The sequence below is a fragment of the Dermochelys coriacea genome, chromosome 11, assembly GCF_009764565.3.
Source record: "Dermochelys coriacea isolate rDerCor1 chromosome 11, rDerCor1.pri.v4, whole genome shotgun sequence".
Lineage (NCBI taxonomy): Eukaryota > Metazoa > Chordata > Testudines > Dermochelyidae > Dermochelys > Dermochelys coriacea.
Window position 1 is genome coordinate 64946016 of NC_050078.2, and position 13215 is coordinate 64959230.

The 13215-nt window shown below is 47.0% G+C and overlaps 2 protein-coding genes across 2 annotated transcripts; both read right to left on the bottom strand.

The window, feature by feature from the left end:
• Positions 1–2420: 2420 nt before the first annotated feature.
• LOC119863197 (gamma-crystallin B-like) lies at positions 2421–3870 on the bottom strand. Its single transcript, XM_038421069.2, has 2 exons — positions 3346–3870; positions 2421–3065 (listed from the first exon to the last, which is right to left on the bottom strand). Exons 1-2 carry the CDS (start codon positions 3463–3465, stop codon positions 2790–2792), a joined length of 396 nt encoding a protein of 131 aa, XP_038276997.2. The 5' UTR covers positions 3466–3870; the 3' UTR covers positions 2421–2789.
• A 6502-nt stretch (positions 3871–10372) lies between these two features.
• Positions 10373–12063, bottom strand: LOC119863195 (gamma-crystallin B-like). Its single transcript, XM_038421067.1, has 3 exons — positions 12028–12063; positions 11379–11618; positions 10373–10648 (listed from the first exon to the last, which is right to left on the bottom strand). The coding sequence occupies exons 1-3, from the start codon at positions 12061–12063 to the stop codon at positions 10373–10375; spliced, it is 552 nt and encodes a 183-aa protein (XP_038276995.1).
• Between the last annotated feature and the right edge of the window lie 1152 nt (positions 12064–13215).

Below are 13215 nucleotides of genomic sequence, written 5' to 3' on the forward strand. Positions count from 1 at the left end.
GCCAGATGGGCTGGAACTGGGCTAATTATATCCTTCCGCATTCTCATTAGTCTTCCCATCAGGCCTCGTTGGGGGGGGGGGAAGGCTATGGATTTGCATCCCTGGCTCTGATATGCATTAGTACCAGCAGTAACACTTCATCCCAATTGCTGTCTTTGCAGCATCTTTTTTAATTTTTAAGCTTGGATTTGATGATGGTCCTATTTATTTGCACAACCTGTCCTGCTGTTGCTGGCTGACAGGGAATGGGAACCTTTTGATCTACGTCCAATTGGGTGCATAATTCTTTGACAACAGACCCCACAAATCCACTCCCATTGTCTGAGTCGATAACCTTAGTGCCCCTGCAGAACACATTGCCCACCAATTATTATTTCCCTCTCGTTATGGCAATCACATATTTAGTGTGGAAGACTTCCTGCTCCTAATGTGAGAAAGCATTGACAACAACTAGCACATATTGTTACCCCTTGGTGTTAAGGGCAGCTCCAAAGTATAGTAGCTTTGAACTTGTTTCCATGGACCTCTCTGTGTTTCTCTCAGAAAAACTATTTTTACGTTCTTTGTTAGCTGGATTGTCTAGTACAGATTAGACCAGCACCAGGGTATTCCTTCAAGTCTCTTTGCCATTGGGGCCATGTCTTTGGTCTCTGTCTCTTTGGAGTGACCACACAGTGGACTTGTACAACCATAAGAACAGATCTTTCTGCATATTTTGTGGTGCCACCCATACTGAACCTTTCTTTAATTTAAACATGGGAGTTCTTGCTGTATTGCTAAGTTTTGACCTTGTACATTCATGTTTTGGCTGCAGGTTTGCTCCCAAAGTGGTCTTAACTTCACATCCCGTTTTTGAATGCTTTGTAGCTGCCTTAGCCCTGCAACACTGCCAACTGGAGTTGCCTGAGGTAAATGCATCCCGGCTGGAGCCCATACCTCCAGCCTCAGCTCTGAGCCTCCTCCCACACCCCAACTCCCTCCCAGAGCCCGCACCCCTCCTGCTTCCCAGCCCCCTACCCCAGCCTGGTGAAAGTGAGTGAGGGTGGGAGAGAGTGGGGAATGGAGTGAGTGGGGGTGGGGCCTCAGAAAAGGGGCAGGGCACGGGCAGGGCTAGGGTGTTTGGCTTTGTGCTATTAGAAAGTTGGCAACCCTAAGTGTTTGGCCCTTTTTTTGTTTTTTACTTTAATTGTTGTTAAAGCTCTTTTATGTGTATATATAATATAACATAGTGGCTAATGCCATCTGTATACTGAATTCTTGTTGCCGTTGCTCTTTTCATAAGAACATACATAAGAATGGCCCTTCTGGGTCAGACCAAAGGTTCATCTAGCCCAGTATCCTGTCTGCCGGACAGTGCCATGTGCCTCTGTATTTAATCTTGTCCAACACCTTGATAACTGTACTAACAGGTTAGTCTTTCTACAACGGTGACCCTTCACTACTGCCCATAAAAAGAGTCAAGGATCAGAACTTCTCTTATTGTATATAACAGTCTCTTTGGCTCCAAACTGCCTCTGTGCTGGTAAGGCTGGGGAGCTGTCTCCATGGCTCCTTCTCCATTAGCCCGGCGAACCCTCTGAATGGCTCCCCACCAAAAGAGATACGAACAACACTATGGGGCCCTTCCCTCCCCAAGGAATGGGAGCAAGGACCCTCTGCCCTCAGGGAGAACAGGGGTCCTTTGTCCCTCCCACCCTGAGATGAAGGGAAAGGAGTAGGGTAACTTCCAGGACTCACCCTTGAGCCAGGGTGTATCTGCAGGATGCGTGGACTGAGCCAGGGGTGCTCTTCTCTTCCTGCTTCCCACAGTCCTCTGCTGGGCTGGTTTTGGTGGCTCCTACAGTTAACCCCACACTGAGGTGCATGGGGTGTTCAACCTTATCAGAGCTATTGTTTCAAGCTGCCTGCAGACTTGAGCAGACATCTCTGAATTTGTTCCACCTGGGTCATGTTTTCAAGCTTTGCTTTACACCCCCCCGGGCCAGAAACCACAACTTCAGTTACACACTGGATGTTCCAGTTGATTCCAGGAGCTGGGACCCTCAACCCAGACGTGTAGTGCCTATGGCTAGTTAATCCTGCCCTGCCCTGGATTGGTGCTCAGGTAACTCTGGCCTGAGGCTCGGCCCCTGGCTGGGGGGAGAGCTGTGACTAGTGCTGTCTCTCAGCTGGGAGGGGGATGTGGCTCATTCCTGTTATCAGCTGGGTGCCCAGATCTGCTTGCTCCGTGCCTGGTGGCTGCGGGGGGCTCTGGCGATTGCTCCCTGGTGGTGTTTCCAGGGCCCTCTGGCCAGGGAGTGAAGTCTGGAGCTCAGTCCAGGACCCCTCTAGCCCTAGCTCAAAATCTATGGCCATGGCTGGGCTGGTGGATTATGATCTAGACTACAGCTGTATGGTTACAGTCCTCCTGTCCGCTGCTCTATAGTCCAAGTCCTGGATGTTTCACTCTATGATTCAGCTCCTACTACGTGTCCTGCACTGCATATTGTGTAAGGTCTGCAAAACCATGGAGCTGATTGGGACAGAGCCTTGTGCTCCCGTACTCCCTTGTGTGGCTGCCCAGGCCTGAGCCCTGTGTTTGGCGTTGGGTCCTTTGTGCTGGAAGTAGCTATACAGTGCTGTGAGAGGGCAGGGAAAGATGAGGGACAACTTTGGTTCAGAAGATGATACCGTAGCCCAAGATAAGCCTTGACGTTCCCCTTAGTACACTTACAACAGCACGTTGAGTGCACAGTGGCTGTTAAAGCATTTTATTCATTGAGACCCTTCCAGGCGAAAGGAGTCTTGATTCAGTAAAGATCAGTGGCACGTCTCAAAGAGCCGACTTTGCCACTCATAGAGCCCCAATCGCTGAATCTCCTGTATTCCCCTGGCCTCAGCAGGTATTGGCGGCCTCTATAATTCGGCAATTCGTAAAGGATCCAGTGCCCGTCCAGCACAGAACAAGAGAGCATCTCGTGGGCACGTAGCTGGTCCATGACATGCGGCGAGTCCTCGGTTAACTCTACCATGTTGCCTCTGTGATCCTCCTTCTCATAGATCTTTATCCTGTAGGTGCCCCTGTGCTATGACAGAAAATGAGACAGGGTAATAGAGTGACCGCAGCAGGCTGGCTGCCTATAATCCCAGGCTCTGAGTCAGCCCTGTGCACTGCTCCAGTGATGCAAAGGGCATCCCTGCAATGCCCCCCCAGCCATCCTGGAGAGACTACCTCTAAAAGAAAGAGAACAGTTGTCATTTTCGGTCTTGGGTATCTCTGCTGAACACGATCAAGCAAGTGCCTTATGATGGTGGTTTGGGCACTTTTGTCATTTTTAAAAATAAAAGAAGCAAAATGGAACTCACAGGTGGGATCATTCGGCAGGACTTAATGGAGGTGCTGAAACCCTCAGACTGCATGTCAGGATAATCCCCCCGTTTCAGAAAGAACTGCTGTCCCTGGAAGTTGGGACGTTCATAGAGCATGAAGCAGCCACTTTCCACACGAACAGAGTTAGAGCGGCTGAGCTGACTTTGCAAATCTGGACGGTCGCTGCTGCACTCAACGGAGCGGCCCTGGAAGTTTCTGTCCTCGAAAAGGATGATCTAGTGCAAGAAAAAATCGTCAGAGTTTTCAGTAACATCGTATACAGTGTGACGGCGTCCTGGCATTCCAATTTTTCTCTGTTCAGCACACTAAGCATGAAGTGTCTGGGCCTTCCTTTTTTCTGACTGTAATGATAAAAATAATACACTCCTTTGATTTCAGTGAGATTGATCCTCATTTACATCATTGTAAGAGCAAAATTGGGCTCTGAGTGTTTAATATACAGGGATTAATTCCTCTAAGTCTGCATTCTTTATTCTCTTCTGCTACTGGTATAGATCAGGAGTAACTCCTATGACATAACAGAATAAGGCTATGTCTACACTGTGCACCTTACAGCACTGCGGTTGTGCTGCTACAGCTGCACCATTGTCAGGTACGCAGTGTCTCTTTGTCTCCAGAAGAGAGCTCTCCTGATGAAAAATTAAAACCAGGAGCAGTAGGTTCGTCAGTGGGAGAGCGTCTGCTGCCAACGAATTGTCTATACCGGCACTTCTTGTCATTAAAACTTTTGTCGCTCAGAGGTGTGGGGGGGGGGGGGAAACAAACCTTGAAAGACAAAAGTTTTGATGACGAAAGTGCAGAGCAGACATCGCCTAACTCTGATGTAAATGAGAGAATCAGGTCCCTAGCTTCAGACTGACATAACGAACAATCCAGTCCAGACAGGTTTCTCTTACCTTTTCCATTGTAGCTAGACTCAGGCTGCAAGCCATAGTATTCCAGCTGGGCAACGGCCTTTTTATACCTCACAACCAGTGCTAAGTGTGCACATGTTAACAAAAGTCTTTTCTCTGTTCATAGAGCCAACTCATGACTCTGGGGCTCATTCACTTTTTGTACTAGTGTCCATAGCTTTTGTGTAGCAGGGAACAGATTTTATTCCTATTGTTACCAGGGAGCATTTCTGACAGCTCAGGCATTTTTGTATTGAAGACAACATAGGTCAGGAAAAGAGAGAAACTTCTGGCCGAGTGACAGAGGGGACTGGATGTTGATGCCATCACAATCCTTTTCTATAGAATCTCGGCAGTTGCATTGTTATTAGTGAATGCAGAAGTGGTACAATAAAGACAGAAGAGGGTTCAAACGCCAAAATAGAAAGTAGGGAAGATAAAAACAGAAATGTGTATTCCCCCCCCCACCACCAAAAAAAAGTAAAAAGGGCTTAGGTAGACGTCATGTGTGTTTTAGCGATTCAGTAGCTTTGGGGTCAGCTTTGGAGTCTGGAACGGCCTCCTGAGAGACTAGCATGAGATGAGCAACTGTTCAGCAGGTGTGCAGTGTCCACCTGCAGCCACACAGGGCTGTTCTGAGTCCCCAGGAGTAGTCACTTGCCACACACCTCATCACCCCACATCTCAAATGGTTGTTTCCTCCATACATAGTGTGGGAGGCCGAGGCCAGGCAGTCTTCCATCAGGCTGAATGAGATGGAGTTTCTCGGGCCTTGTCTACACTACAGAGTTTTGTTGACAAAAGTTAGGCCCTTTACTTAAAGGGCTTTCATTGAATCACTGTTGCATGTCCTCCTTATGGTCATTGTGTTGGCAGAGCCCATCCACACTAGCAGCTCTTGCATCGATACAGAGCAGTGCACTGTGGGTAGCTATCCCACTGTGCAACTGGCCATGGGGTTTTGGGAAGGGTTTACAATGCCCCATGGGGCAGGTATAGTGTCACATGATGCAGGTTTCCCAGTCACATTGTTTCATGGGCTGCCTACTAGATTGCCCGCTGCTTTTCAGCTGAAGTGTATGTGGCATAGTAAGGGGACAGTGTGTGACAGGGAGCGTGTGTGAGAGAGACAGAAACAGAGTGTGTGTTGGGGGAGAGTGTGAGAGATTGTATGTGTGTGGCGGGGGAGGAGTGTGTTGGCATGCTGTTGCTCTAAGTTCAGACAGCACAAATCAATCCTGGCTGTGCACAGCACAGCAATTTTTCTCCCCTCCAACCCCTGCAGAAACAGCTTGCTTTTCCTGCCTGTCAATTCCACATTAATGGTTCTGTGATTCCCTCCGAGTTCTACCACAGCCTCATGTGCCTTCTACCAGAGCCTCAGCAGCTCTGTGAGCTCTCCACACTGAGGAATGTCAAACCTTGCACATGCCTGCAGGGCAGCCAAGTTCAAAACAGTGAGCAGAGTGGTCACGGTGGGCATTGTGGAATTCTGGGGGAGGCCAGTTATGGCAACATAATGAACAGCAATGTCTACACTGACACTTTGTCGCTTTAACTTTGCTGTAAAAAGCTCCATGTCTATTGTCCACATGTTTTTATTGTTTTGGAAAAACAACAGAGATTTGCCGACAAAAGTAGCTTTATGCTGTTGACACACCTCCGCTGTTTTGTCGGCAAAAGCTGGCTTTTGCCAAGAAAACTATAGTGTAGACAAGGCCTTAGAGAGGGAGCAGCTTGTTCCCATTCTGCTCACCACAGTGTGACAGCGTCCACCGTGGAGCTGGTCGGTAGCATAGTCCAGATTAGTGTTCTGCTGATGCGCCAGTGGTGAGGCACGTCCCGTCAATGGCTCCAGAAGCAGAGGAGCCAGGGTACCATGCCCCCCACTTTTTAACATTGGTGCAGTTTCAGAGGGAAGGGGAGGTGTTGCCCACCAAACTACAAGCTTCGGGGAGGTGCAGAGCGGCACAGGTGGGAGCTGTGCTATGTGGCGGGGGGAGCATGTGGTAACATGTTGTTCTTGGGAAATTGGAATATAAAATATTCGTCTCGCTACAGAAATTATTTTCCAGCTATTGTGGAGTAACATTTCTTTTACAATGGAGGCTCATGGGTGCAGCATAGTCTTGGATTGAACCTATGTACTTATGTCCTGTCTATATGCACTGCTGCAGTGTGTTTGATTTAGAGGTTTGTGCTGGTACAATTAGATTGATGTGTTGGACTGGTGCAAATTTTCATCATCTAGATAAGCCCATAATGTCAAGTTCTGAATTGATTTGATTGAAATGCCAATTTCTTTTATAGAGCTTTTCCTCAATAGATCTCAAAGTTCTTCACCATCTTTAAGGTATTTATTCTCAAAAGACCTTTGTGAGGTAGGTGTTGTGATTTTCTCTGAGACCTCTTTTCAGTCTTCTTCCCAACAACTCAATTCAACTCCAGACTTTGTCATTCAGTTATCTTTATTTGGCATACAGCAACACTTCACTGAGTTGACGAAACTCAAATGTGAGGTGGTGGATGTTGTGTGACAGTTTGTACCCCCATTTGTACTCCTTTTATTGGACCATGATAAATTTCATACAAAGCATGCCTTATGAGGTATCATTAAAAACTCATAATTTGCTGATCATCATTGTCCTAGTAAAACGTGTATGGCAGCATTGTATGTAAAGTTTTAAGATTCTACTGTGTTATGTTAGTAAGAGCAGCCACTAACCACTTCTTCTGACAGTTTGTACCCCCATTTGTACTCCTTTTATTGGACCATGATAAATTTCATACAAAGCATGCCTTATGAGGTATCATTAAAAACTCATAATTTGCTGATCATCATTGTCCTAGTAAAACGTGTATGGCAGCATTGTATGTAAAGTTTTAAGATTCTACTGTGTTATGTTAGTAAGAGCAGCCACTAACCACTTCTTCTGAAACAAAAGCCAAACTGACACCTCAGCCAGGTGTCAACAAGATCAAATGGACAATCACTTAAGTGGCCATTCTTGGCAGGAAAGAGGGTGTGAGTGAAAATCTATATTTTGACAAAGGAAGAGTTTGATGTTCCCATCCAAACAGACTTTGTCTCCTGGACTTCAGCTGGCGATGGAGAGGGAACTATAAAGGGGGGAACAGACACCCCAAAATACTCCTCAAAATTTCTCTCTGATCACAGCATCAACAACACTTGAAGGATAAGGAAAGTGACACTGGATTGGGGCAGGGGTCCAGTCTGAAAAGAAATCCAGCCAGTAAGACTGCTATAATATGTAATGAGAGAGACCTTTGCTTTGAATTCATTTAGCTTATTACGTTTTTCTTTTTATTTCTTTGTAACCAGTTCTGACTTTTATGCCTCATTATTTTATGCCTCATTAAAATCTATCTTTCTGTAGTAAATAAACTTGTTCTATTGTTTTTTCTAAACTAGTGTGTTTGCACTGAAGTGTTTGGGAAACTCCATTTGAGATAAGAGGATTTATACGTATACTTTTCTACTAATAAAATGATGGACTTTATATGAGCTTGTATTGTCCAGGAGGATGCTGTGTACAAAACACAAATTTCTGGGGAAAAGTCTGGGACCAGGAGTTTGCTGGTTTTGCTCTGCAGTGTAATTAAGGATTGGCTGGCTGTAGCACTCATGTTGTATAGCTGGGGCTAATTGAGATGCTGGAGCCTGTATAAGTAGACTAGGAGTGGTTGCTTTTCCAGCGAAGCAGTGTAAAAGGCACCCCAGGTTGGAGAACTGAGGGGACACATCTGTTCAACAGTCCAGATTGTACCCTGGGTAATGTCACAGTAGGGCACATGACATATCTATCCAAAGATGCACAGAAACTCTCTCCCTTTATATACATTTACACATTTTATTTCATTTACTTTATGTTGCATGACATACGCTGGGAGTGGCTCACTTACTTTGTAGGAGCCAATCCCCGAACAGCATGCTCTGTCCATGATTGACCTACTCTTTACCTCATGTTTTCATTCCCGACTTATTGTGTCCATTATTATTTTGTTCATAGTAAATGGTTCCCCGGGTGTCCCTCTCTTAGCTAGCTGAGACACATTGTTTCTTAGCTTACAGACCCATTTACTTTTCTTAGCACAAAATATTCCATTTTTAGCCTGCTGATATATTTACCTCCTGAATCCTGTCTTCCAAAAGACTTCAGAGGAGCCAGGTCAATCCTGTGTTAAACACGGACTGTACCATTTTGGTTTTGGGAAAGGCTGGCAGGGAGCATGATCCCAGATGATCACTTTAGATCCCTCTGGATGCTCAGTTTGGCATTGAACCATGTCTCTGTTTTTTTACATCCGTTTACTTTCTTACCACCACACTCCTCTAGATCTGTAAAATCTGCATCTGCAAGTCCTGTACCAGGCTTCTGACAGGGCACTGTAGCTAGATGGGCTAGAACTGGGTTAATTATGTCCCTCCATACTCTCACTGGTCTTCCCATCAAGACATCATTGGGGGAAAAGCTTGTGGATTTGCATTCTGTACCTCCGATGCACATTAGTAGCGGTGGTAACGTTTCAGTAAGGCTTTTGAAATAGTTCCACACAGGAAATTATTAGTTAAATTGGAGAAGATGGGGATTAATATGAAAATTGAAAGGTGGATAAGGAGCTGATTAAAGGGGAGACTACAACTGGACATATTGAAAGGCGAACTGTCAGGCTGGACTGAGGTTACTAGTGGAGTTTTTCAGGGAAGATGGTTTGGCTGACATGCAGGTTTTTTTAAAGATTAGATGCCAGGTGTTAGAGGGGCTACTTGGGAAGGAGCACAGGATTGTGGGAAATGCTCACCAGATAGCTGGTCTGGGGGAGCCTCATAACCTGGAGGGGATGACTATATAGTGCCTTAGCCAAAGGGCTGAGTCATGAAGGCAGACAGAGCACCCGAGTCATGAAGAGAGAGAGTGAGATGGGTCACAGTGTGAGTACCCAATGGAAGGTGGCATTTGCTCCCAGAAGTGGGATCAAGGGGCATCTAGCCTCAAGGACAAGAGGGGTCATTTGACCCTCCCATCCTGAGATGAAGGGATAGAGGTAGGGTAGCTCCCAGGAGGTGCCCTTGAGCCTGGGTGTATCTGTTTGGATGGGTGGACTGGGCCAGGGGTGCTCTTCTCTTCCTGCCTCCCACAGTCCTCTGCTGGGCTGCTGTTGGTGGCTCCTACAGTTTGGGTGCATGCTGGGGTGCATGGGGCTGTTCAGCCCTCTCTAAGTTATTGTTCCAGGCTCTCTGCAGACTTGGGCAGATGTCTCTGAATTGGTTGTACCTGGGTCATATTTTCAAGCTTTGATTTACACCCCCTGGGACAGCAACCTCAGCTTTTGTTACACACAGGAAGAGCCAGTGTAATCTGATGATTCCAGGAGCTGGAGCCCTCGACCTAGACATGTAGTGCCTATGGCTAGTTAATCCTGCCCTGCCCTGGATCGGTGCTTAGGTAACTCTGGCCTGAGGCTCGGCTGGGGAGAGAGCTGTGATTGGCGCTGTCTCTCAACTGGGAGGAGGATGTGGCTCATTCCTGCCATCAGCTGGGTGCCCAGCTCTGCCTGCTCGATGCCTGGTTGATGAGGGGGCTCTGGCTGCTGCTCCCTGGTGATGCTCCCAGGGCCCCTTTAGCCGTAGCTCCAAATCTGTGGCCATGGGTGGCCTGGAGGATTATGACCTAGACTACAGCTGTATGGTTACAGTCTTCCCGTCCATCTCTCTGTGGGCCAAGTCCTGGATGTTTCACTCTATGGTTCAGCTCTTACTACATGCCCTGCACTGCATTCTGGGTAATGCCCGCACAGCCATGGAAGTGATTGGGAGGAGCATTATACCCCTGTACATCCTTGTGTGGCTGCCTAGGTCTGAGTCCTGTGTTTGGCGTTGGGTCCTTTGTCCTGGAAGTAGTTATGCAATGCTGGGGAAGGGCAGGGAAAAATGAGGGACAACTTTTGGATCACAAGATGAAACCATAGCCCAAGAATACAGGACAAGCCTCGACATTCCCCTTAGTACACAACAGCACGCTGAGAGCACAATGGCTGTTAAATAATTTTATTCACTGAGACCCTTCCAGGCAAAAGGAATCTTGATTCAGTAAAAATCAGTGGCACGTCTCAAAGAGCCGACTTTGCCACTCATAGAGCCCCACTCACTGAATCTCCTGTACTGCCCTGGCCTCAGCAGGTATTGGCGGCCTCTGTAATTCGGCAATTCGTAAAGGATCCAGTGCCCGTCCAGCACAGAACAAGAGAGCATCTCGTGGACGCGTAGCTGGTCCATGACATGCGGCGAGTCCTCAGTTAACTCTACCATGTTGCCTCTGTGATCCTCCTTCTCATAGATCTTTATCCTGTAGGTGCCCCTGTGCTGTGACAGAAAATGAGACAGGGTAATAGAGTGACCGCAGCAGGCTGGCTGCCTGTGATCCTGGGCCTTGAGTCAGCCCGGTGCCCTGCTCCAGTGATGCAAAGGGCACTTTAGCTGCCTCTGGTCCCCAGAGGACGGGAATCCTTGAATGCTGCAAAGGCAGTGCATCTGCCCCTTTGACTGAGACCTACGCCAGCCGTGGCTCCCACCCATAGGCTAAACTAAGCTGTAGGCTACACTAAATTATGCTGGGGAGCATTTCAGGCTTCAGCAGCCCCAAAATCAAGGAAACAGAAAAATGACTTTGTTCTAATGAGTCATAGAAAATATTGGGCCCAATTCTCCCCTCACACTGGGGTAACTCTGTGGGCTTCAGGGAGTTACTCCTTATTTTACACCAATGTGAGGAGAGTGGGCCCAGTGTATCTCCAAATCCCCAGAAGTTACAGAAACATTTTCCCTTCTTAACTCAAAGTATGTCGTCCTTTACTGTCTATATTCTTAATCACAGGACAGCTTCACCCAGGACTGGAACAGGCTCTTGTAGTGCAAGGTATCCTATCCTATCCCTGCAATGTCCTTGCAGCCATCCTGGAGGGATGACCACTAAGAGAAAGAAAGCTGTTCTCGTTTTCAGTCCTCGGTAGCTCGACTGAAAATGATCAAGCAAGTTCCTTATGACGGTGGCTTGAGCAACGTTGCCATTTTTTAAAAGCAAAATGGAACTCACAGGTGGGATCATCCGGCAGGACTTAATGGAGGTGCTGAAACCCTCAGACTGCATGTCAGGATAATCCCCCCGTTTCAGAAAGAACTGCTGTCCCTGGAAGTTGGGACGTTCATAGAGCATGAAGCAGCCACTTTCCACGCGGACGGAGTTACAGCGGCTGAGCTGACTTTGCAAATCTGGACGGTCGCTGCTGCACTCAACAGAGCGGCCCTGGAAGTTTCTGTCCTCGAAAAGGATGATCTTTTGCGAAACACAAACAGCAGAGTTTTAGTAACATCGTATACAGTGTGACAGTGTCCTGGCATTCCAATTTTCTCCGTCCAGCACATTAAGCCTGAAATGTCTGGGCCTTACATTTTACTCACAGTGATGATAAATTGATATACTCCTTTGACTTCAGTGGAATTGATCCTCATTTACACAAGTGTAAGTGAAAGCAGAATTGGACTCTCTGAGAATAATGTACAGGGACTAATAGAAGCAGTAGGTCCCCTAGCTCTGCATTTTTGATTCTCCTCTCCTACTGGGATAGGCCATGAGTAACTCCTTTGACATCAAGAGACTAACTCTGATGTAAATGAGAGGAGAATCAGGTCCCTGGCTTCAGCCTGGCATACCAAACAATCCAGTCCAGACAGGTTTCTCTTACCTTTTCCATTGTAGCTGGTTTCAGGCTGCAAACCATAGTACTCCAGCCGGGCAACTGCCTTTTTATACCTCACAACTAGTGCTAAGTGTGCACAAGTTAACAAAAGTCTTTTCTCTGTTCATAGAGCCAACTCATGACTCTGGGGGCTCATTCACTCGTTGTACTAGTGTCCATAATTTTTGTGTAATGGGGAACAGGTTTGATTCCTGTTGTTACCAGTGACCAGTTCTGGACCCTGGATCTGTCAGCTCAGTCATTTGTACATTGAAGACAACATAGGTCAGGAAAAGGGAGAAACTTCTGGCTGAGTGACAGAGGGGACTGGATGTTGATGCCATCACAATCCTTTTCTATAGAGTCTCTGCAGTTGCATTGTTGTTAGTGAATGCACAAGTGGTACAATAAAGACGGAAAAGGGTTCAAACAACAAAATAGAAAGTCAGGAGATAAAAACAGAAATGTGTACATCAAAAATAATGTTAAAATGTCTTAGGTAGACATTACACGTATTTTAGCCATTCAATAGCTTTGCGGTCAGCAGTATGGAGTCTGGAACGTCCTCCTGAGAGACCAGCATGAGATGATCAGCTGTTCAGTAGGTGTGCTGTGTCCACCCCCACCCACAGCCTCACAGGGCTGTTCTGAGTCCCCAGGTGTGGTCATTTCCAGCACACCTCTTCATCCTCCATCTCATATGGTTGAGCTTGCACCATATTTAGCCTAGCAGCCCGAGGCCAGGCAGTCTTCCATCAGGCTGAATGAGGAGAAGAAGTTTCTCGGTCCTTATCTACACTACATAGTTTTGTCGACAACACTTAGGCCCTTTAATTAAAGTGCTTTCATGAAACTACTGTTGCATGTCCTCATTATGGTCCTTGTGTCAGCAAAGCCTATCCACACTAGCAGCTCTTGCATCAATACAGAGCAGTGCACTGTGGGTTGCTATCCCACTGTACAACTGACTGTAAGATTTTGGGAAGGATTTACAATGCCTCATGGGGTAGGTACAGTGTCACATGATGCAGGTTTGTCAATTCCGTCATTCCATGGGCAGCCTACTAGATTGCCAGACGTTTTTCAGCTGAAGTGTATGTGAGGTAGCAGGGGAACAGTGTGTGACAGGAAGTGTGTGTGTGCGTGTGTGTGTGTGTGTGTGTGTGTGTGTGAGAGAGAGAGAAACAGAATGTG